Here is a 25,793-nt window from a genome sequence, read left to right as displayed (position 1 = left end):
TGATCCTTTAAACTAAATATTCTTTAAAACATTTAACTGCTAATATCAAAGCCATTCTTTTCCATGAGGTCAGTTAGTGAATGAGACGAAAATCTGCCAATCCTATAAATTTTTAATGATGTCTTTTTGTTTCCTCCACAGGCCTTCAGGGTGGTTGTATGTTCTTTAATGCTGTTAAAGAAGGAGATACTGTAATCTTTGCCAGTGATGATGAACAGGATAGAATATTATGGGTTCAAGCCATGTATAGGGCCACAGGTCAATCATATAAACCAGTTCCTGCAATTCAAACCCAGAAACTGAATCCTAAAGGAGGAACTCTCCATGCAGATGCTCAGCTTTGTAAGTTTTGTTAAAAAATAATTTGATTATCAATTAATAGCCTTAATAAGATATAAAATTGAGGCAAATGTATTCAGTATTATAGTTTACATCATTAATTGATTCCTAATTAAATGAAAATAGTTCATATTAGTAGTCACATAATCAGTTATCTAATTTTTCACATAAATCTGGAGTAAATGGTACGTGTGGTTTCCAATCATGGATTTGTCAAGCATTAGGGTATTTCTAGAAATCTCAAGAGCACATAAGAAAATTCTCCAAAACTTCTCAAAGGAAAATTTAATTTAGTTTATTGTGATTTTTGACTTAAGTCTCCTATAGATATGGAAAAAGTATTGCAAAATCAAATTTGCTTTGATAGGATTTCAGAATACCAAAATGATGAACCATTACCTTCTAGAATTGTTCTTAATACCCCAGAAGGATAATAGGTCTATTTTTTTGTTGTAGATTGATAAAAATAATAAGTCATAAAGCCAACTTTTTTCCCCTTGTACCTTAAAGACATGTCACTTTTTGAATGCTACCTTAAGTTGTTAAGAACTAAATTTTTAATTTTAAATGACTGATGTTTAATAATTATGGAATAATGGTCAAAACATCTTCAAACCTAGCTTTGATAATCACTAAACCAAGTGTTTTAACTTGTTGTACTCCTTTACAAAGCTTATCCTGTTTTACCTGTAATAAATATTTGTCTTTAACTTTCAGCTCAACTTGTGGCTTTTTATTCTTGAGATTCTTCTCAAAGGGAATAACATCTTGACATGCATTATTTTCTTCTGCTTTTCATGCATCAAGTAACTATTCTCTTCTCTTTTTAGATACCCTTCAGTATCATTTCTGGGCATCCTAAACAAAGGCACTTTAGTTCAAATAATTAAATGTGAACCATGAGCTTTTTATTTCTTTATTTTAGAAACCACAGACCATACTCGTAGATTATCATAATTATTTTGGGGCATATTTTTTATATGTAGTGAAAACTATTTAGGAATATTATATATTAATTTTTTCATTGATTTAAAATTTCTTCTTTAAAATTAGTAGCATTGTCATCTTAAAAGGTAAAATAAAATAAAAAGAGCGCATTCTGATGTTTTCACTGTATTTGAAAATTTAACTCGCTGCTGCTGCCTTCCTCTCACCCTCCGGGTAATACACATAGAGTATGGCACAGCAGATAAGAGTGTTTCATCAGAGCTAAGGTGTACAGAAGTGTAACTTTATTTTTCTACAATTGAACATATCTTAAATTTTAATTTCTAATGTTGCCAAAAAACTTTAACTCACTAATTCAAAACAACTGAGTCACAGATTATAATTCAATTAATTCAAGATTCTTCCCCCTACTCTTCTTCCATGTGATCCATAGTAAATTAAGTTTCAGAGGGATTGCATAAAACTGTGATATCATTGAATGTAACATCTAGCCTAAGACTATTCTCTGTTCACATGGGCTTAGGCATGACTTCTGTCATTGATTTCATTACTTATGTGCTGGTATGCACTGCTCGTCACCATGGACCTGCCAGGGCACCTGGCAATGAAGTCCATGTAGTCTGTGTCCTCCTTGGATCAACTCCAGACACCTATGAATTCCTTACATCATTTTCATCAGATTCTTGCCACAGTGGTACATAGTAACTTGTTGGGTATTCCCCAGCTATGCACAGGGGTGCTCACTCAGGCGTTTCTCTTGCAGCACAGCTCTTATCCACTGCTTCTTTCCTACTTCAAGTGCCAAATTGGGTATTTATCCCTGGACTGTGCCTGCATTGGGCATCAAAGTATAAGACTCCCTCAACCCTGGGTAGAACTTTTGTCCTCTGGAGCTCTGTTCATTGCTCACCCCCAGCACAACATTAACTCAAGTCAAATCTCTTCCCAAAACCATTTTCTTCCATCCAGCTGATCTATTTTTTTCCCTCCGAGTTTTGATTCTTGTTGTCGAAAACCAAGTTTTTATAAATTTGTTTCTTTCCTCTCCATAGGCCAGTCTCTGTCCCTTCCCCTATAAGCTACAGTTCTACAGCATTTAATGTGAATTTCCTGTGTTTTTCATTTTGCAAATTTGCATTTTGTATGTGTGCATTTAGCGTCAGTCTCATAAATGGTTTTGTATTCTTTGTCATATTCAGTCTTACTGTTTTTGTTCATCTCTATGTTTTTAAAATTTATCCATGTTTTTATGAATACATCTAATCTCATTCTTCCGATTACTGCATACCATGTAAGTGGGCTTCTGTCTTATGTTACCTAGTCTACTGCACATTTTATTTCTATTCACTCCTCCAGAGATGGAAACATAGAATGCCTCCAGATCCATACCTATGTAGTGTTCAGTTGTCCCAGCCATGACTATGAAATATCCTTTCATTTATTCAAATCTGAGTCCTTTACATTTTAATAATTTTCCATAGAGCTCTTTTTATTCTTGGTTAAGCTAATTTCTAAGCCTTTCATACTTTCCTTGCTATTGCATCTTATATTTTTTATTATATTTTCTAGTTGACTATTGCTCATATAGAGAAATGCTATTTTCATGTGCTTTTTTGCTATCCATATTTATTCTTTGGTTATGTATCTCTGCACATACCTTGCCTAATTTGTAATGAGGCTATTTTCTTATTGGGTTTTGAGAGGTCTTTCTACAGGCATACCTAGGAGATATTGTGGGTTCAGTTCCAGACCACTGCAATAAGATGAATATCTCAATAAAGTGAGTCACACAAATTCTTGGTTTCCCAGTGTGTATAAAAGTTATGTTTGGCCGGCACAGTGGCTCAAGCCTGTAATCCTAGCACTTTGGGAGGTCGAGGTGGGGGGGATCTCTTCAGTTCAGGAGTTCGAGACCAGACTGGGCAACATGATGAAACCCTGTATCTACAAAAAATGCAAAATTAGCTGAGCATGGTGGTACGTGGCTGTAGTCCCAGCACTTGGGAGGCTTGAAGTAGGAGAACTGCTTGAACCCGAGGGGTGGAGGTTGCAGTGAAATAGCGCCACTGCACTCTAGCCTGGGCGATAGAGTGAAACCCTGTCTCAAAAAAAAAAAAAAAAAAAAAAAAAAGTTATGTTTATACTACACTGTAGTGTATTAAGCATACACTAGCATCATGTCTAAAACATAATTTTAAAATTCTTTATTGCTAAAAATACTAACAATCACCTGAGACTTCAGTGATTATAATATTTTTGCTGGTAGAGGGTCTTGCCTCAACATTGATGGCTGCTGACCGATCAGGTTGCTGGTTGTTGAAGTTTGGTGTGGATGTGGCAATTTCTTAAAATAAGACAAGGATGAAGTTTGCTGCAGTGACTGATTCTTTCACGAAAGATTTTCTGGTAGCATGTGATGCTGTTTGCTATCATTTTGCCCAAAGTAGAACTTCTTTGAAAATTGGAGTCAATCCTCTAAAACTTTACCTCTGCTTTACGAACTAAGTGTATGTAATATCCTAAATCATTTGTTGTCCTTTCAACAATGTTCACAGCATCTTCACCAGAAGTAGATTCCATCTCAAAAATCACTTTCTTTGCTTCACCCAAAGGAACCAACTTCTTATCTGTTCAAGTTTTATCATGAGATTGCAGCAATTCAGTCACATCTTCAGGCTGCACTTTTAATTCTGGTTCTTTTGCTATTTTCATGACATCTGCAGTGACTTCCTCCACTCAAGTCTTCAATCCCTTAAAGTTATCCCTGAGGGTTGGAATCAACTTCCTCCAAACTCCTGTAAATGTTGATATTTTTACCTCCTCCCAAGAATCACAAATGTTCTTAATGGCATTTGGAATGATGAATCCTTTCCAGGTTTTCAATTTACTTTTCCCAGATGTCTCATAGGAATTACTATGTATGGCAGCTATAGCCTTATAAAATGTATTTCTTAAATAATAAGACTTGAAAGTTGAAATTACTCCTTGATCTGTGGGCTGCAGAATGGATGTTGGGTTAGCAAGCATGAAAACAACATTAATCTCCTTGTACATCGCCAGCAGAGCTCTTGAGCAACTAGATGCTATGTCAGTGAGCAATAATACTTCGAACAGATTCTTTTGTTCTAGCATCAGGCCTCAGCAGTGGACTTAAAATATTCAGTAAACTATGCTGTAAACAGATGCACCATCATCTGGGCTTGTTCTTTCAGTTATAGAGCACAGAACAGGGTTGATGTAGCATAGTTTTTAAGGGCTCTGGGATTTTCAAAATGGTTAATAAACATTGGCTTCAACTTAAAGTCACCAGCTGCATTAGCCACTAACAAGAGAGCCTGTACTCTGAAGCTTTGAAGCCAAGCATTGACTTCTCTCTAACTGCGAAAGTCCTGGATGGCATCTTCTTCCAATAGAAGATTATTTTGTCTACACTAAAAATCTGTTATTTAGCATAGCTAACTTCATCAATGATCTTAGCTGGATCTTTTGGATAACTTATTGCCATTTCTGCATCAACCCTTGCTGTTTCACCTTGTACTTTTATGTAATAGAGATGGCTTCTTTTCCTTAACCCTAATGAGCTGACCTCTGCTGGCTTCACAGTTTGCAGAGGCTTCTTCACCTCTCTCAGCTGTCATAGAATCGAAGAAAGGCAGGGCCTTGCTCTGGATTAGGCTTTGGTTTAAGGGAATATTGTGGCTGGTTTGATCTATCCAGACCATTCCAACTTTCTTCATATCAGCAATAAGGCTGTTTTGCTTTCTTATTATTTGTGTGTTCACTGGAGTAGCAATTTTAATTTACTGCAACAACTTTTCCTTTGCATTCACAACTTCGCTACTTGGTGCAAAAGGCCTCGCTTTCAGCCTGTCTTGGCTTTTGACATGCCTTGCTCACTAAGCATGATCATTTGTAGCTTTTAATTTAAAGTGAGGGAGATGGGATTCTTTCATTCATTTGAACACTTAGAGATCATTTCGGGTTGTTAGTTAGCCTAATTTTAATATTGTTGTGTGTCAGGAAATAGGGAGGCCCAAGAAAAGGGAGAGAGATGGGGAACAGTCAGAACACATATAACATTTATTAAGTTTACCGTCTTATATGGGTGTAGTTTGTGGCACCCCAAAACAATTACAATAATATCAAAGATCACTTTTCACAGATGACCGTGATAGATATACTAATAATGAAAAAGTTGGAAATACTGTGAGAATTACCATACTGTGAGAATTACCATAACATGAAACAGTCATGATATGAGCACGTCATGATATGAGCACGTGTTGTTAGAAAAGTGACACCATGGACTTGCTTGACACAGGGTTGCCACGAACTTTCAATTTATGAAAAACACATCTGCAAAGCACAATAAAATGAAGTTTCCCTGTGTGTTCTGGATACAAGATGTTTGTCAGATACGTGATTTGCAAATATTTTCTCCTAATCTATGCCTTGTCTTTTCACATCTCTTAATAGTGACTTTCAGAAAAAAAAAAAAAAAGAAATTCTTAATTTCGATGAAGTCCATTTTATCAATTTTTTTCATAGTTGTGCTTTTGATGTTATAACTAAAGGATCTTTGCCTAACCCAAATTGCAAACATTTTCTCCTTTGCTTTCTTCTAGAAAATTTACAATTTTGGCATTTACATTTTACAACCATTTTCAGTTAATTTTTATATATGGTGAGAGGTATCCATCAGTATTTCTGGATGGCATATGGATGTCCAGTTGTTCTAACACAAAGAGTTGAAGAGATTATCGTACCCTGAATTGCCCTTGCATATTTGTGAAAAATCAATTAACTACATATGAGTTTATTTCTGGGCTATCCTTTCTTTGGTCAGTTTATCTATCTTAATATTATTACCACACTGTCTTGATTACTGTAGCTTGGTAAATCTTACAGTCAGGTAGTCCAAGTCCTCCAAATTGATTTCTCTTATTCAAAAGTATTTTGGCTATTCTATGTCCTTTGCATTTCTCTATGAATTTTTAAAATAAGTTTATTCACTTTTAATTGACAAATAATTGTTTATATATATGGGGTACAATGTAAATTTTTAAAACATCTTGACATTCCTTGCTGGAGATTTTACTGGGAATGCCTTCAATCTATAGGTCAGTCCTTGGAAAATTTTGGAAAACTGACTTCTTAATATTGAGTCTTCCAATCTGTGAATACCATGTATCACTTCATTTGTTTAGGTAGTCTTTAGTTTCTCTTTGGGATGTTTGTAGTTTTCAGTGAACAGATCTTGCACATCTTTTGTCAGATTTATTTCTAGGTATTTCATCTTTGTTGCTTTAGTAAATGGAATTTTTTATTTCAGTCCAATTGTTTTGTTATCTTTGTGATTGCTTTAGAATTTAAAGTATACCCTTTAAATTTATTATACATCTTCGTGTATAGTATGCAAACTTTACAATAGTAAACTTCTGTTTCTCCTCTCTTGGCTTTTGCACTATTCTTGTCATATATTTTATTTCTATATATGTGGTAAATCCCACAATACATTGCTATTATGATTATTGCCTTAGTCAATATCTTTTAAATAAATTAAAAGTGAAAGAAAAATGTTATGTACATGTCCATTTTGTACATGTCCATTATGTACATGTTATGTACATGTACATTACCATTTCCAGTGCCTTTCATCGTCTAATATAGATATTTTTACTTCTTGGAGGACCTCCTTTGACTTTTCTTGTGGTGCAGATCTGCTGGTAATGAATACTTTTAGCTTCTTTATATATGAAAAAAAAGTATTTATTTTACCCTCATTTTGAAGATATTTTTCTTTTAGTACTTTAAGGTGTTGCTCCACTTTCTTCTAGCTTGCATTTGTTTTTCCAATGAGAAATGTGCTGCTATTTTGGTTTTTTCCTCTATAAATAATGTCCTTTTTTCCTCTAGCTGCTTTAAAGATTTTTCTCTTTAACACTGTTTTTGAGCAATTTGATTATGATGTGCCTTGGTATAGTTTTCTTCATAAAAATGCTTGTTCTGAGACACAGTTAAGTTACTTGGAAACAATTCAATCCTCTCAAGCTTTGCTTTCAAGTTTTGTTAGGGAAGACCAAGCAGTGTTTAGTCCAGGATGCATTTTCCCCATTTCTGGACCAACATCTTTCTTAATACTCTAACTGATAACCTGTGAATTATGAGCTTTTATATTCTTGCTACTGAAAAGCAGTGCTATTCTAGGCTGTGTGAGTTTGGGGCACTGTCCTCTCGAATCCTTTAGATTGCTTCTTTCCCTTTCTACACATGCATGAGCTGATGTGTAGTCAGCTGAATTCTTGGGGGAGGCCTTCTGCAGATCTTGAGAGTCTCTTGCTGGGCAGCTCTCGTCTCTCCAGTACTCTTTCCTACAAACTCTAGTTACTATCACCCTTCTGAACTGTCAGTTCCATCTTTTGAACTCAGGGAGACCACTGGGCTTTTCCTGGGTTCCTGTTGCTTGTGCCATGGGCTATAGAGTTTCTCCTGGCAGTAACCTGGAGTGACTGTAAGGCTCACCTTGTTTCCCGTCCCTCAGGAATCACGTTGCCCAACGTGCAGCGTTTAATAAACTTTTTGTAAATTTTTTTAGAATACTTAGTTCAGGTAGGAGGTTAAGTTTATTCTCAATTATGCCATCATGACCAGAAGCAGAATTTTTTGTAAGTTAAAGCATGGTTTCTCAATTTCAACACTATTGACATTTTGGGCTAGATAATTATTTGTTTTGGGGCAGGGAGTGGAGTAAGGAACTTTTCCTGTGCATTATGTAATGTTTTACAGCACCCCTGTCCTCTACCCACTAGGTATCAATAGTCTCCCACCTGGTCCCAGGTCAGACAACCAAAAATATCTCTGGACATTGCCAAATGTCCCAGGGGGTAGGGTTGCGGTTGGTGAGGAATCACCCCCAGTTGAGAACCACAGAATTACAGTGACTTAATAACTATTTTTTTTTAATCGCCATCCTCCTTCACTTGTGTTCCCATATTTTTTCTTAACATCCTGAGTGCAAGGAATGCCCGAGGAATGTGTTGAGCTCGTGGCTATTGTTGCTTGCACATAATGGCAAGAAAAGCGAGTAGGAACCACTAGCATAGAACTTTAAGACTGAATAATACAGAATTTTTTAGACAGAGTCTGCCTCTGGAGAGAGAGGAAGTGCAGTGGTGTCATCTCGCCTCACTGAACCTCTGCCTCCCAGGTTCAAGCCATTCTCGTGCCTCAGCCTCCCAAGTAGCCTCCCAAGTAATCTCAGCAGCTGGGATTACAGGTGTGTGCCACCACACCCACCTAATTTTTGTATTTTTAGTAGAGACAGAGTTTCTCCATGTTGGCCAGGCTAGTCTCAAACTCCTGACCTCAGGTGATCTGCCAGCCTCAGCCTGCCAAAGTGCTGGGATTACAGGCATGAGCCACTGCACCTGCCTGTAACAAATAATAACAAAACCTTTCTATTATTCGATATCAATTTATTGTCAAGGCAGGACTGATCAGGCTATGGGATTCCCATGCCTCAGCCTCCCAAGTAGCTGGGATTACAGGTGTATGCTACCACACCTGCCTAATTTTTGTCTTTTTAATAGAGATGGGGTTTCTCCACGTTGGCCAGGCTGGTCTTGAACTCCTGACCTCAGGTTATCTGCCCACCTCAGCTCCCGAAGTGCTGGGATTACAGGCATGAGCCACAGCGCCCAGCCCTATCATCTGTTTCTAACAAAACCTTTCTGTTATTTGATATCAATTTATTGTCAAGGCAGAATTGATCAGGCTATGGGAACTGAATTTACTTGTTATAACTAAAAAGCGAAACTGTTTCAATTTGTAAACAACAACTGACTTGTATTCCAGGCTGCTAGTAAAGTTTTAAATCAGGGCAGACCTCTGCTGGCGTGAACCTGGGAGGCAGAGCTTGCAGTGAGCCACGTTCGCACCACTGCTCTCCAGCCTGGGCAACAGAGCAAGACTCCGTCAAAAAAAAAAAAAAAAAAAAGAATGAAGAAAGAAAATGTTCTACCTCATCAGAATGAGGGTAGTGACCCTGAACTATCAGAGAAATGCCATGAATTCCTCCAGAGTTCCTCCAGAGAGTAGTTTCATCCATAGTGTTTTCCTCCCTCCGTTGACTTACATAATCAATTTTTGTTTTCTTTCCTGATGGTCTTTTAGAAAAACAACTTTTAAAATCATGAGTAGAAATTGAGAAAATAAAAAATTAAATGTCTAGTTGTATAAGTATATATGTTCCCAACCCATTTAAATATGCTTTGTTTCTCCTTTCTTTGCTGACCTGTAGCTGGTAAAGGTAAGTATTTTCATGATTTTTAAAATTAGGTGTTTTAAAAAATTTTTAATGATACGATGTTTGAGGAATATCATGATCTTGTTTACAGGATCAATCCCCTACTTTCTAGCCAAACCCAGAATATTTAAGTTAGCTTTATTGATTACAAAACAAAAAATGTCTATTGCAACAAAAAAAGTAGAAACAACCTAATATCTACCATTCATACAGGCACAAGGGTAATAGCCACGAATGTGTTGTAATAACATGCAAAACAAATGGTCAATATATGTTAAGTGGAAAAAATGCTAAGTTATACATGCGGTATTATTTTCACTACATAAAAAAACACCCAATTGATAAAGCAAAATATAGGTAGAATTACATCTAAAATATTCAGTGGATATGTTTTATCGGAGGCACTAGTTGCTACTTTATTTCTTCTGTATCTTTTCTTTGAAGTATGTATTTTTATTTATTTTTCACAAACCCAGTGCTTTAGAATGAAGTATAAATCTTAAAAAGAAGCTTATTTTTTAAAAAACTAAGCATAACAATAACTAGGAAAAATAAAAAAAAAATTATAAAATCTAACTTACTGGAAGACAACCTTATCTTTTTGGGACATTACTAATATGTATTTATAGATTTCTCTAATAAGCAAATCTATTCCACTTCTTTTTTTCTTTGACTCTCTGGATATATAAAAATTCTAAGGGAAGAGAGTGAGCTGAAGGGGTGGGGAAGAGGCTGGTAACCAATTTTTTCACTTAAAATGTAACGTACTAGAGTTGCCAGATTGATGGACATTCTTTGGTTAAACTATACTTTGTTCTCTCCAACCAAAATGCAGTGCACACACCCTGGTTTTCACTGTCTCTCAGTTATATATGTAATATAATACAATGTGTGTGTCACATAATACAATATGAATAGTAGCATTTGTCTTCCAATAATAAATTAATATCAAAAATGAACCAGAAAAGCTGCCATCTGTTTATTTTTAAGCTAAATATTTTTAAATTATTAAATTGAAATATAAACTAACATTTAATTTTGTGAACTTATTTTCATGATTGATCTAATATGTTAAATTTCACACTTCATAGGGAAAGTATTTGTCTTTCTTTTACATTGAACATATTATTTCTAATAAATGTTCAATATTGGTTTACTTTGCTTATTTGTAATTCTAGGTTTCTGTGTTGATCAAAATTGTCATCATGCAAAGTATTACTTATGTGTTATTGGCTGCAGAAAGCAAGATGTGTTAATTCATATATCAGGTTTTGAATCAATTTAACCAAAAGAAGCTAAGCAGTTATTTGGGTCAATAATAAAGGTGTGAACAAACTCCTTTGCTTTTCAGCAGAAAGTATGTATACATAAAACATGGACATACTATTCAGGCTGATCTAGGTAAAATTTTAAAATATTAAACTCTTCCTATTAAAACCTACATGGATGGTATAAAAAGAGAAGTGGCACCTACTTTGCTGTGCCACTTTTAACTTCCTATAAATTTTCAAGCTGTATGGGAGTTTTGAGTTATAAGAAACGTATAATCAGATGTGAGTAGTGGTAAATGCAGCTACAGGTGAACTCCTAAACATAGGCCAGTTTTAAATGTAGGACAGTAAATTGTATTATATTTCAAAAGAGTCATTTGCTTCTTAGTTCAGCTCTATTTTGCAGAGAGCAGTCTTGGCTGGCAGCACCCTTTTAGTCCTTTTGATACTAGAGTCCCACTCCCAGACACCAGAGTGACCTCAGAATGCTAAAAAATGGCCTCCTTTTCTCATCCAGAGTGCCCCTTTACCTTTTTCTTTCCCTTTTCCTTTTACATCCATGATTTCTCACAACACTAGGAGCAGCAACAAATGCAGTACCATAAGAATTTGTTGCAAAGAAAAAAGAAGTATTTTTTAATATATATATTTTTATTATACTTTAAGTTCTAGGGTACATGTGCACATGCTGCTATAAAGACACATGCACATGTATGTTTATTGCAGCACTATTCACAATAGCAAAAAAGAAGTATTTCAATCTCACATTCTCTCTGACTTAGATGCCTTTCCTAGGATTTGAATTCTTGGGCACTTAAGGGGCAGGTGGTGGTCAGTGCCTACCAAAAAGCCCCATCACTGATAGTCCTCACATCATTTTCTATGCCACCTATTTTCAAGTCTGTATTACCTATTTAAGTTGATACTGTCAGCCTACTTATCCTTTTCTCTTAACTTCCAACAGCTATTATCCTAATGAAAAAATTTAATTTTTAGGCTTGGCTTACATAAAGCTTCTATAACTTCTTAAATCTATAGCTAATAATAATCTTTCTCAATTTGGGTTTCATTCCATCTACTGTTATCACACCTGGTGACAGTACCGCCTAAAGACGCTGGAGCATATATCCAACTGTTGCCATAGAAACTCCACCAGTATCCTCAATTACCAAGTCCCACATCTGTAGTTAGTCCATAGGTTAATCATCACAATTTATGACAGTTTTGCAGTATACTGCTTAAGCTCATAGCTTGTTGGTTTGTTTTGATAGTTGTCATATTGTTTCAGAAGACAGATTGAACTAAAATTTTCCATTATCAGAGAAATCTGAGTAACACCATGAATAATTTTCTGTTTAAAACTAGTCACCATAATGTTGTGTCATAGTAACATTAATTGAAGATAATCCAGTATAACCCAATTTTAAAGCCTTGGATTTGGTAATTGACTAAAAAGCATGTTTTGCATTTGATATAGATGATGGCTGTGTCTCTCAAGAGTAACATATAGGTATGTTATACCTGTAGAAAGCTATGTGAAAATATATCTTTATAAAAATAAGAAACTAGATAATATCTTAATGATATCTGATTTTCTATTTTACATTAGTTCATGAGATAACTTTAAAGTGAAAGATGGCAGGGAGGAAATGGGGAGATGTGGGTCAAAGGATACAAACTAGCAGATGTGTAGGATGAACAAGTCTAGAGATCTAATGTACATCATGACAACTAGAATCCATACTATCGTACTGTTAGTGATTTTTGTTAAGTAGATTTTAGCTTCCCTGTCACAAAAAAAGTAGCTACGTGAGATGACAGATTTGCTAATTTGCATCTGTATTGTAACCATTTTACTGTCTATATGTATCCCTTAACATCATGTTGTAAAGCTTAAATATACATACACACAATTTTATTACTAAAAAAGCATTTCAGCCGTATTACATCTGTTTCTCTCCTCCTAGCTTTGATGCTATTGTTGCCTTACATTTCACTTTACAGTTTTTGGTTTTTTGTGTTTTTTTTTTTTTTTTGGTGGGGTCGGGGGTGGCGGGTGGGATCTCACTCTGTAGCCCAGGCTGGAGTGCAGTGGCGCAATCTCAGCTTACTGCAACCTTCGCCTCCTGGGTTCAAGCAGTTCTCCTGCCTCGGCCTCCCAAGTAGCTGGGATTACAGGCGCCTGCCACCATGTCCAGCTAATTTTTTGTGATTTTTAGTAAGAGACGGGGTTTCACCATGTTGGTCAGGCTGGTCTCGAACTCCTGGCCCCAGGTGATTCACCCACCTCGGCCTCCCAAAGTGCTGGGATTACAGGGGTGAGCCATCGTGCCTGTCAGTTTTCAGTAATATTATAAACACTTGTATACATTGCTATTATTTTGTTTAAAACAAGGGCCAGAGGGCCAGCAAACTGAAACTGAATGCCTGTTCTTGAAAATGAAGTTTTATTGAAACACAGCCTATCTACCTACCTGTCTCTGTCTCTCTCTCTCCCCCTCTCCCCTCCCCACCTCCCGCCACCCCATTTCATTCAGGGAGGTCAAGACTGTTAATTTTTTATTTATTTCTTCCATAAATTCATGGAAACTAAGACTATACTGCCACATGGTAATGTAGTTTTGCATGAAATGTTCTAAATGGTGCTGATCTGCTGTAGAAAGAAAGTAAAAATGTTTGGTCTTCACAGCCTGTGTTTTAAAAATAGAATGATTTCTAAGAACACATTTCACTTTCATAAAATTACAATCCTGGAGAAATTGAAGGTTGTTGATTTTCTTAAATAAAAATTTTAATGAGTTTGTTTGCCTGTCTGTTTTTTCCGAGTAGAGTCTGTATTTGTGACTCAAAGTGCTATCATTAATATCATTTTTATCACCAACGGTAATTGTTTGAAAAGTAATTTTCCATTCATGTGTGTCATTTGGAAAGACTTGTTACCTTAGCAGATATATAGTTTGGAATTGTATTTCCTGAGAAAAGTACTTTATAAATTTACAAAAATATGATTTAATTATAGAAATGAACTATAGATCGTTTTTCAGAAACATTTTTTATTTAAAGTTTGTATGCCCATTTTTTAATTGCTTCTACAAATCTTTATAGTAAAAGAAAGATTTTTTTACTTTTTTCACAGGAAAAAGATAGGTCTTTTTCCTGCGAAATTTATCACTATCCTGTTCTCAACAGATTAACCATTAATGGGCATTATTTTTAACTCCTGTTGTAACCTTCTCTGGTGAAAGAAATAAGGTATAAAATTTAGCAGATGTTTTATAAAACTAGTAATTTAGTTTCATAAAAATGATACTAAAAGACTTTTTTGCTGAGATAAATGGAAAAATGAATATTCTAAGATACATCTTTTAAAATACAAAAGAATCTTCCAATTTTATAAAATGTGTGATTTGCAGTTTTAATATTCTGCCTCCTATTCATCTGATATTATTTCACATTACATTATCATATATTTAACTTTCTACTAAAAGACTCAGAATAATAAAATGCAAAAGAAGTTCAATTGTATATTAGTTCAGGAAAAGCTGTTTTGTGTTCATCCAGTTAATTTATCACATGTAATGTATTTAATCATTCAGGTAATTATTAAATGTAAAGGTATAAGTATGATACTTTCTCCACGGATTATAACCTTATACCCTACACATCAATAAGCTGCCATTCATTGATTACTTGCTATATTCACCTTTTCCTATCTGTCATTGATGTGAGATGTACATTAGTTTGTGTATCATTTTTTAGTGTGATTCTGAAGACCCTTCAGCTTGAATTATATAGTTCTTCCATCTACAAATATGGCTGAAAGTTGAACTTGACATGGATCAATAAGATCTGGGCTAAATATCTAAATGTGACTGATTATGTTAGCATCATGTCCACAGATCAATATTGAGTTTTATTATGAGTCTGACTCTATAATTGGGTTTAATCAATAAACTTTTGTCTCTTTTCCTTTATAATTTTAAGATTGTACTACATAGGTTTTACAAACTACACTTAGCTTACATTTAGGACTCTGCTTTTCTTATGATGACCAGAAAGAGATCTATCTGTGAATTTTAAGGAACAATGGAGTTTCAGTTTTACCATTGTGAGAAGAGTCCACTTTTATCTTGATAACTGATTGCTTGCTCAGTATGCGCTACGTTTCTAACAGAGCTAATGTAATAACACCCTAGCACTCCTTTGGGGTAGTGTGTGGCTTTTTCTCTCTATACTTAGTAAATAACTCACATTGAAGACTTTGACAAAACATACCATTAATGAAAGCAATCATAAAAGCTTGCCTTTTGATAAACCCGCAGGGTCTACAGGCGTTGAAAGATGCAATCTGTAAAGAACAATAAATTTGGGCCTTTGATTGAAGTGCCATTTGGGACGTTAAGCTTTGTCTGCATATTTGCGCAAACATGATGCTCCCTTTTTCCTGTCTCTTAAACTTGAAGCTTGAGAGCGCTCATTGCCATTTTTACATTAAGGATGGTCCCATTAAAAGCTCCATACAAAAAGAAGACTGGAAGTGATCCAGCTGAAGCATGTGTGTTGAATTCTGCCCTAGTTTGCCATTTGGAAAGCAGACTCCTAGGCATCATTGCTGTTTTTTATGAATAGATCTTGGTTCTTTTCTAGTCAATTCCATCAGTAAATGGAGATTTAAAATACAGCTTTTCTCAGAGTTGGAAAATAAGATTATTCTTCTGTTGGATATTAGAAATAGCTTTGAATGGAAATGGAATTACTGCATTCTGAATGATTTGTAGATTTTTTGCTGTTGTTTTTACTTAGGCTTCATAAAGTTTGCAATTTATGTTAATATGCTGAACTCTTGGCATCATATTTCATGTGATAAAAGGTAGTCTTCTGCTTGAGTCATGCATTTTGTATTCTTCACAACCTGTATCTGTCCATCATTAAGCCTGAAAAGTAAATATACTGTACATGCTTTCCTGAATTTACAGATGCAGATCGTTTTCAGAAACATGGTATGGATGAGTTTATTTCTGCAAACCCCTGCAAGCTTGATCATGCCTTCCTTTTTAGAATACTCCAGAGGCAGACTTTGGATCACAGACTGAATGATTCCTATTCTTGCTTGGTGAGTACAAGTCTATCTAGTCCCCTGTAAGTTGGAATAAAAGATTTTAGATCCCCTATAAGTTGGAATAAAAGATTTTAGAAAGTGAGAAATACTTGTTATAAACCAGCATTTTATTCCTGACTCATTTAATAAGGGTAGTGGGAGTGAGGGATAAAGGATTCCAGTCGATTGCTTCCCAATTTGAAAATTATACACTTGAAGACCACTGCTGTGCCACTCAATAGACAGGAGAATAGACTCAAATAGATGCTAAACTGTGGTGTATCAGTCCCTTTAAAGAAGGCTCAGTGAAAATAGAAGGCTTTAAATAAAGATTTTTTAAAACCTCTGTTATAGGACATACAGACATTTTAAGGTTGAAGTTCTGTTCCCCAGATGTTGACACCTCACATTTCTCTCTTTTGTTCTTAGAAGGACAACCTAAGTGGCAGGGGAAGGAAAGAGTGGAATTAACAATATGACAGGAGCTATACATAACAAAGGAAAGTTTGGTTTCATCTAGCCATCCAAAGTGTAACTTGAATTCCTTGACAAAAGGAAAGGAGTGAATTAAATTGAGTAAACTGTTTCCTGGTATGTGTTGAAATTGTAGCCAACATTTGGGATATGAAGTATAATTTATTTAAAAGGAATGCTTGACACCTCAGAATATGGGGACTAAACTTTATAACCTAAAAATTATGTGTTTTTCCAAGCATTTACATTGTCAATAGCAATTCATCTGAAATTTTTGCAGCCAGAAAATGCCTATTTCTATCACCACTTTAATCTCTTGGACACTGAGCATAGTACAGGTTGAATATCCCTTATCCAAAATGCTTGGGACCAGAAGTGTTTCAAATATTGAATTTTCTTCAGATTTTGGAATATTTGCATTATATGTACAAGGTGAGCATCCTTAATCCAAAAATCCAAAATCAATTTCCTTTGAGCTTTGTTAAAAGAAAAACCTTAGCCTAATTAAGTTTAACAGAGTTTAATTCATGAATTCTTGAATCAGGCAGCCTCCCAAGCCAGAGTAGGCTCGGAGACTCCGGCGCAGCCACGTGGTGGAAAAAGCTTTATAGACAGAAAAAGGAAAGTGACGTACAGAAAACAGAAGTAAGGTACAGAAACAGCCAGATTGATTACAGTTCAGCATTTGCCTTATTTGAACACAGTTTGAACAGTTGGCCACCTTTGATTGGCCAAAACTCAGTTATTGGCACAATAGTAGACTACTGTGTATTTACAACTCCATTTAGTTTATAATTCACAATGTATAGAGAAACCTTTAGGCTGAACTTAAAATATGTAAGGAGGCAGCTTTAGGCTAAACTTGATTTAAAAGCATCATGCAGATGCTCAAATATTTTGGATTTTGGAGCTTCCCAGGTCTGGGACTTTTGGATTTGGGATGCTCAACCTGAAACTTCATGCAATAAAGTTACATTCTGTTTAAGATTTCAGACAAAATGCGTCCCCCCATTTTGTCTGAAATCAAAATGGGGATACTTCAGAGAGGAAGAAGTGAAACAATTTATTGCCACGCTGACACTAACAGTTCATTAATTCATTTATAGATTGTTTATTAAGTATAATTTAAACCTGATCTAACTCAAACTTTACAATCACATGGAGAGTAAAATATATCATCTCAAAATCCTATTCTGTCTTTTCATGGACAAACACATAGAGTGAACATCAATAAGGGATAATGTCCTCTCGGATTCCACTCGAAGACATTATTCAATTATCAAAAGCTGTTTTGATTTTGTTGATGACCGCCAGTGTAATATGGAGTCTGAGGAGAATGCTACAAGGTCTTCCACTGCACCTAAAGGGGAGTGAGTGTGATTTGCTTAGAAAGTGTTTTGGAGGCAGTTGACTGTGAATATAAATCATGGCTCAACAACTGATTTGCAGTGTGGTCTTGGACAATTCACTTAACATCCCTGAGCTTTAGCTTATTTATCTGCAACATGGAAAGCATATAAATACCACACCTGATGGTTCTTCTCTTACTCCTTTTCTTTTCTTCCTCCTTTCCTTTATTGCCTTCTCACCTTTTTCTCATTATTCTTTTATTTCTCTTACATGATTACCCTGCCCCCTTCTAAAACTCTCTATACTCCCTTCTTTTCTTTTACTATCTTATAAATCCATATAATTCATCAAGATATTTTATGAGCCAGCTCCACCTAACCTGTCCTCCAGTTTTAGCCGCATAAACTGCCTGCTGTGTTCAGGTGGCATGCATGCACACACATACATTCTAACATCTTATTTCAGGAGGAACAGAAACTGCTAATATAAAGCATTAACTCTGTTATATTGTTCATAGGAAGACAAACAGAATGAGAAGAATATCCCAGATATTTAAGTTCCCAAATAGTACATGTATACTGCTGCTAAACTTAATGACATTTTCTTTTAGTTCACTTTATAAAACTTCTCCTGAGCAGGAAATTTCATCTATAATGTCGTCTTTCTTTTTTTAATTGATTCATAAAGAGACTGAGATTTTTGGAGTAACACTCTTTGTGTGTGATAATTTAGATCCTATGAATAAATTTGACTAATTTTGAATGACAGTGGAGAGGCACAAGTTACCCATGCCTTGCTGTGACAGTAAAAAGAGAATAGCATTAGGTTGCCAGTGTCCCAAATCAGTTTCAAAATTGATGACATTAGCTCTTCATGAAACATACCACTAATAAAATAAATGTCAAGATACTTTCATGCAGCTTCTGCTTATAAGGCCTAAAAGTGCGTTCAGGAAAGCAAATCGTAGTATAGAAAGAAAAAACATGTATATCTATTCTTTTTTTATTTTGCAGGGATGGTTTAGCCCTGGCCAAGTCTTTGTGTTGGATGAGTACTGTGCCCGTTATGGTGTGAGAGGCTGTCACAGACATCTCTGCTACCTTGCAGAACTGATGGAACATTCAGAAAATGGTGCTGTCATTGACCCTACCCTGCTCCATTACAGCTTTGCATTCTGTGCCTCTCATGTGCACGGCAACAGGTATTTTTACTTGCAAATACAAAGTGGAATGTATGGGGTTGACTATGGAAAAGAGAGAAAAATGTGCTTTGCGATTATCACCTAGTAACAGATTGTAAATAGCAAACACTTCTTACAAGGAAAAAAAAAACGACAGAGAAAAAAGTGTGCATCAATATGCTATTGATTTAGGTGGGCTACACTTTATGTTTCTTTTTGCTGGTAAAGCCACTCGAAAGAGAGAGAGAAAAAAAATATGAGATTAGAAACTGCCTTTTAGTTCTTATATACCACCTCGTAGTAAGTCTGAATAGCCTTAAGTATCCCTATGATTCCTATTGTAATGCATACCTGTGCCTGGGTAGGATGTGTTGATAGGTCTGTGTGTAACTAATGATCATTGCTTTTCCTCTGTGTAATTAATTTTCACTGATAAAACAAGATAGAAAATGGGGTTTATGTAGAGTCTCTTCTCAGCCGCTTCCCTAATCCACACTTTAGGAACAAGTACTCTTGTTTTACCAAGATGCCAAAAAAATTCCGTAATGTTGGCCTCCACAGTTATCTATCTCTGGCCTTAAAAATCTGTCCATATCATGCCACGTGTGGTGGCTTACACCTGTAATCTTAGCACTTTGAGAGGCCGAGGAGGGTGGATCACCTGAGGCCAGGAGTTCGAGACCAGCCTGGCCAACTGAGTGAAACCTCATCTCTATTAAAAAATATAAAAATTAGCTGGGCGTGGTGGTGCATGTCTGTAATCCCAGCTACTCAGGAGGCTGAGGTAAAAGAATCGCTTGAACCCGGGAGGCAGAGGTTGCAGTGAGCCAAGATCATGCCACTGCACTCCAGCCTAGGTAACAGAACAGGCTCTGTCTTAAAAAAATAATAAAAATAAAAAATAAATAAAAATCTGTCCATATCACTCCCTTTCTCTTAATCTTGCTCAATACATATTTGATGAATGAATGAATGACTTCATTATTTGTGTTAATGTCTCCTCCATTAATGGCCCGTTAACTTTTTATTCATCTTTTTCTTTTCCCTCCTATCCCCAATTTGTGAACATCAATATTCTCTTCCCATAGTGCCCCTTAACATTCTCTTTTTTACATTTCCATTGTTTATCCTAATTCTGGCCTTCATTTTTTTCTGGCCTATGTATGTGAATTTACCTCTCCACTACCTTTTTCTTTCTATAGTATTCTACCAATCAGTCAAAAAAATTGTAGAATAACTTTTACCACACTCTTCTTCAAAAAGCTTAAGTGATTTTTGATTATTAAATTAAAAATAGGTTCCAAGTGATAGCATCAACATTTTCCCATTACCATCCTCTTCCATCTACCCATTCTTATCTCCACAAAATTATACCGCAAAAAATCTGTTTATTCTCCATGTTTTTCTTTTTTCCAGTTTTAAAAAGTCAAATATCACAAAACTCATCTTAGAAGACTTCAATTAACTCATTCAGACACTAAGAACTTTTTATCTGTACTTATCTCATTACCTTTGTCATATATACTTATGTGCTAGATGTGTGTACGTGCACACACACACACAGACACACACCTGCGTCTGTTCCACTAGATCATATTTTAAAGGCAAAAATCAGTTCTCATTCACCTATTATTCTCCACGTACCTAAAACAGTGTGTTGCATTTTGTAGGTACACAATAAATATCTGTTGAAGTCCCCAGTGCTGCCATTTCTCAGCCTACAATAAAATAAGATTGATCCTTGTCTCACAGTCTATTCAGGTTTTCACTTTATTTTGGAGCCCAGCCTTGATTTGAAATTAGGAGGATGTTGCTGATTTTAGTAGTTTTTTTCCCACTATCTCACACTGAACCCTATGCACTTAGAAAATGTGGGGGTACAGGGGTCAGTCAGGGTGGCTAACTGTTGATAGGAGCTGTTTTACTAAAACTGTCTCTTGTCTCCTGACTCTGTCTCAATTCCTTCTGACTAGGGGATATCAAAAAATAGACATTCTAGCACTAGGCAGACCTCTAAAATGCAAGAGGATGAGAAGGTTTCAGTGAAACAAACAAACCCAAAGCAAATTGTATAATCAGAATATTTTATTCATCCACACAGAAAGGTAAAATTAAATTGGGAACCTAAAGTGGGAAATTCAGCTAATGTGCCCCCAAAATATATGTGTTTGAGACACATTGTAATGGAAAGTTACTGAGGCAACAAGGAGCTACTGCTGCTGCCTGGGAGGCAGCCTGATTTGACTCTACTGGTTGCCATAGTTACTTTTATTCTGTAAAACTATTGTTTTCTTTATAATGATACTCTGTAATGTGTAATTCAAGGTATGTTTATATGTTCATGCATATATTATCTTTAATATTGCATATGAAATCCACTTTCCCAAAGTTTAAACTGTGTACACATTCAGGTATCTCTGGTAGTCTTTTAGAATCGAAATTTGAATCAGTCTCTGATTCAGCATTGAGGTGTCATATAGCTTAAGAAAAAGAAAGGAAGAAATACAGGGTTGAGGGAAATTTGAGCCTCAATTTAGGATAGAAATAATCCAAGATAAGCTGAAAGTTATGACGTTTCCTGTGACGTTTACAGTCCAACAGATGTCATTCAGAAATACTATGCTGCCACAGTGAAAGACCAGAAAGAGGCGAAAGAGCTTCACTTGAATCCCGGCTCTGAAATTTGCAAACTGACCCATGTTCAACAAATCACTTAACCTTTCTGAAACTCAGAGTTATCATACATAAAAGGGGCAAATACTAATGTGAAGGTACTACATCATTATAAAATACTATCAGTATTGATTACTCTTACTATTCTAATATATTTTCCTTTGCCATTTAACCCAAGAGGATGTAAATTGTGAGATGAAGAAAAAAGTAAAAAATATGTAGTTAGGACTGTACCTCATGCTAAATAGAAATATTTCAATGTGTATGTAATTATATTCCTAATTTCTTTGTTAATGGAATATTCAGGTTTTGGCAACCGCTCCTTGTGAGAATGTGCTTCTCTTATCCATGTCTGTAGCATCTGATATTTATAGAGACTTTTGTTTAAACATACTGTCAATGTCAAGTCTGGTTTTTCTACAGTGTTTGCCGTGGTCTTATTGTATGATCATTTTTACATCTGTCAAGACACATATTCAGAGAGTCGTTTTGCTCATTACCTGAACTACCTCTGTCATAAATTCAAAAGGAGAAAAGATTTCCTTTTGTTATTGACTGAAGTGAAGGACAACAGTGCTGTCTGGATTTAAAATTTTTCAGGGAGCACATCCTATTGCACAGTGTTGAGCTCTCTAGGTGTGTTCTTTCTGTACAGATACATCTCTGAATAGCACTCTGAGTGTTTCAGAAATAAAAGAATAGAGTTAAACAGAAAAGGTCTGGCTGGTACTAAGACTGAGGAAGAGAGAGAAAAAGAAAGGAAGAAAGAAAAAGTGAGTCAAGGACAGAAACAGACCCACTCATGCAGGATGATAGCCACACACATCTCTGAATAACACAACCACTCATTCAGCCATAGTGCCGCTGAGGACTGACAGGAAGGAGAAAAGAGGCTTTCAGAGACAATGCTTCATAGGGCAAAGTTCTAGGTTGATATGTGTGGTTATACGTCTTGGTTTTGTAAGTCAGGCTGAGGGTGGAGAAACTGAAGCAGCAACATAAAATGGCTTTTATGTCCCAATTTAATGTAAGGCATACAGTGTATTCACTGACTCCTCTACAGTTTTCTAGGGCCGTCTTAGAGCTGCTGCATGCCTGACGAAGGCCAGCTCAGATGTGCTTGCTTTCAAGTACAGGGCACAAGAGTACAACATGACTGTAGTTTTATATATAAAATAATCTCAATTTTCTATGGATTCCAGATTATATCACAAAGTTGTTAAGTAACCTTAATGGGCATCAGTCAAATCATCATATCATAATACCTCTGTCTTCACAGGTGCTAACATTTCCCCTTGACTGTCACTTCAGAAATTATGCCTCAAACTTCCAATCTGTAATTTTAGAGACAGTGTGCATTTTTTGAGAAAAAAACGTAGATAATTGCATCACGTAGGATCATCAAAAGTGTTCACTTAATTCTAGTTTTAGATATGTGACTATATAGAAATTAAGTATAAATGACACACACGTTGTAAATGGAGAGACTCACTTTTGGGGCAGGTGAGCAACCAGATGAAAGGTCATAAGCAAGGTTATCCTTAGGTAATGTACCTGATCTGACAGGTTTTATGCCATGTGCTAAATGTGCAAAGGCAGAAGGGATGGGTATTGGGGAGTATATTTCAAATATTACTGGAGGAGTTTTTTTATTTTATCAAAAACTGTAGAACAACCCTAAATCTACCTTAAGCAGACTTTCCTAGCAATATTTATACTCACCCAACCTCAAGTTCAATACTGAAGCAAGATAATTGTGCCTTTCAAAACAAAACAGGCAAAACCAGAGAAAAAGAAAAGGGGAAGGGAAAGACTTGGTGTGTTGGAAATATCTCTGAGTGAGGAATCAGAGCATCTGTATTCCTGTTCTGGCTCCTCTACTGATGAACTACTTAACTTTGAGCAAATGGTTTTAATCTGTCTGAGCCTCAGCTTCTCCATGTGTACCTTGTGAGTAATAACATTAATGCTACCTACTCAATATGGTTCCTAAATAGGTCAAATAAAATTCTGTAAGTACTTTTTAAACGATGAAATATTGCTTAAATAGCATGTAGTAATTTTTTTATGCAGTGTATTAGTTAAATGAGCTTTTGGGGATTGTTCTATGAAACACTGCAGTACTCAGGTGAATTTTGTTATGACAACATACCACAAACAGGTTTCAATCAGGAGAATGAGACTGGAAGAGCACTGAGTCAGTGCCTCACCTCATCTCCTATCCGTGGTCATGGGGAAAAGCTGTGCTGAAGTTCTGGGACCTCCCCGCCTACCACCCCCATGTTGCTGGAAAACACTGTGGCCCCAGAGGGGAGTGGCAAAGACAGCGAAAAGCAGGAGCCTAGAACCCCGTCATCCAGGATAAGTATGTAGACAGACTGCAATTTGGGAAATAGTTACTAAGGCCACCTAATTAATTTCCTCTGTCTTCCTTCCACACCTTCCATTCAAACTGTGCAACTCCTGGATCTTTGTGAGATCTTAAATAAAACAGCCTACTGAAGGTCTGAGGAAGAGACAAGGCAAAGGAAATTTTTTAGTATATATTAGACTATATCACATTAACCATGAACAGAAACAAGGGTTACACCTTGACATAGCTTTTCTTAAACTTCATACCTTTAGAGCCTTCTTCTCGTCAATAGTTAGGTATAGGACAAAGTTTTTGGGTCTTAAGTTGGATCTTCTTATCATTTTTGACACAGTAAGTTTTTCAAAAACAGTATGTAATGTTGTATGTAGAAACAATCAAAGAAAGCTCTATATGTACATAGGTGTTATTTACCACTACCATTGCCGTCCCAGTTTGATATTTGTAGATCTATGTTGACGTACAAAATTGGCTTGTTATTTTACTTTCTCATACTGGTTTTATCAGGATTGGGTATCTAGGTTACTGTAGCCACACAAAATGAACTGGGGAGCTTTCCCACTTGCTCTGTATAAGACTTGAATGGCTTTTTGTAATTTACCAGTATCTCATCTTTTAAACCAGTGGTCCTCAACCTTTTTGGCACCAGCGACCGGTTTCATAGAAGGTAATTTTTTCATGGATGGGGTGGAACGGTAGGATGGGGATGGTTTTGGGATGAAACTGTTCCACCTCAGATCATCAGGCATTACTTAGATTCTCATAAGCAGCACATAACTTGTATGCACAGTTCACGATAGGGTTCAGGTTCCTGTGAGAATCTAATGCCGACACTGATCCGACAGGAGGTGGAAGTCAGGCAGTACTCGCTTGCCTGCCGCTCACCTCCTGCTGTGTGGCCCAGTTCCAAACAGGCCATGGATTGGTACCAGTCCACAGCCCGGGTATTGGGGACCCCTGTTTTAAACCATCTGGGCTTGGGAATTTATTTGTGGAAAGATTTTTAACTGTTGTAGTTTATGTTGTAGCTACAGAAATTCTCAGGCTTTCTATTTATTCTTGAGTCAGTTTGGGCAAGTTATGATTTTCTGGGAAATGGTAGATTTCATTTAAGTTATTAAATGTATTGATATTAAGTTATTCAAGTTGTTTTCTTTGTATTTTTTGCTCGATCTACAATTCTTCCCTTCCTCAGTCTAATATTGTTCATTTTTACCTTCTCTCTCTTTTTTTCTCTTAATCCATCAAGTTTATTGGTCTTTTCAAAGGAGCAACTTTTGGCTTTGTTGAACTCTATTGTTTCTTTTTTAGATATACTTTTTATTTTACAATAATTATAGATTACAGAAAAGTTACTAAAAGAGTGCATAGAGTTTTCGTATTTCCGTTTCCCTTAATGTTATTGTCATACATTTGTCAAAACTAAGAAATCAACGTTGGCACACTAGTATTAACTGAACACCAGTCCTTATTCAGATTTCACCAGTTTTTTAAATTAATGTCCTTTTTTCTGCTCCAAGATTCAATTCAGGATACCAAGTTGCACTTAATTGTCATGATTGTAGCAGTTTCTTAGGGATTTTTTTGTCTGTTTTTTGTGACCTTGACAGTTTTGAGGAGTACTAGTCAAGTGTTTTATCAAATGTCCCTCAGTTTAGGTTTGTCTGACATTTTAATGATTAGCCTGAGATTATGAGTTTTTGTAAAGAGATGAAATACCCTTCTCATCACATTCTATCAGGGAGTACATAATATCCGCGTGACATCCTGGTAGTATTTGTCAC

General features: G+C 36.0%; 1 protein-coding gene across 11 annotated transcripts in view; it reads left to right on the top strand.

Annotated features, from left to right (window-relative positions):
- CADPS2 (calcium dependent secretion activator 2) overlaps window positions 1-25,793 on the top strand; it is a 567,091-nt gene that overhangs the window by 395,999 nt on the left and 145,299 nt on the right. For all 11 annotated transcript variants that reach the window (XM_009454114.5, XM_001146755.6, XM_054687681.2 and 8 more), the window contains exons 11-13: window positions 142-342; window positions 15,840-15,976; window positions 18,799-18,986. In XM_009454114.5, coding sequence (XP_009452389.2) covers window positions 142-342; window positions 15,840-15,976; window positions 18,799-18,986 — 526 coding nt within the window. The remainder of the gene's footprint in view (window positions 1-141; window positions 343-15,839; window positions 15,977-18,798; window positions 18,987-25,793) is intronic.

Source organism: Pan troglodytes, chromosome 6 (assembly GCF_028858775.2).
Source record: "Pan troglodytes isolate AG18354 chromosome 6, NHGRI_mPanTro3-v2.0_pri, whole genome shotgun sequence".
In the NCBI taxonomy this organism is placed as follows: Eukaryota; Metazoa; Chordata; class Mammalia; order Primates; family Hominidae; genus Pan; species Pan troglodytes.
This window is presented reverse-complemented; position numbering and strand designations above follow the sequence as displayed.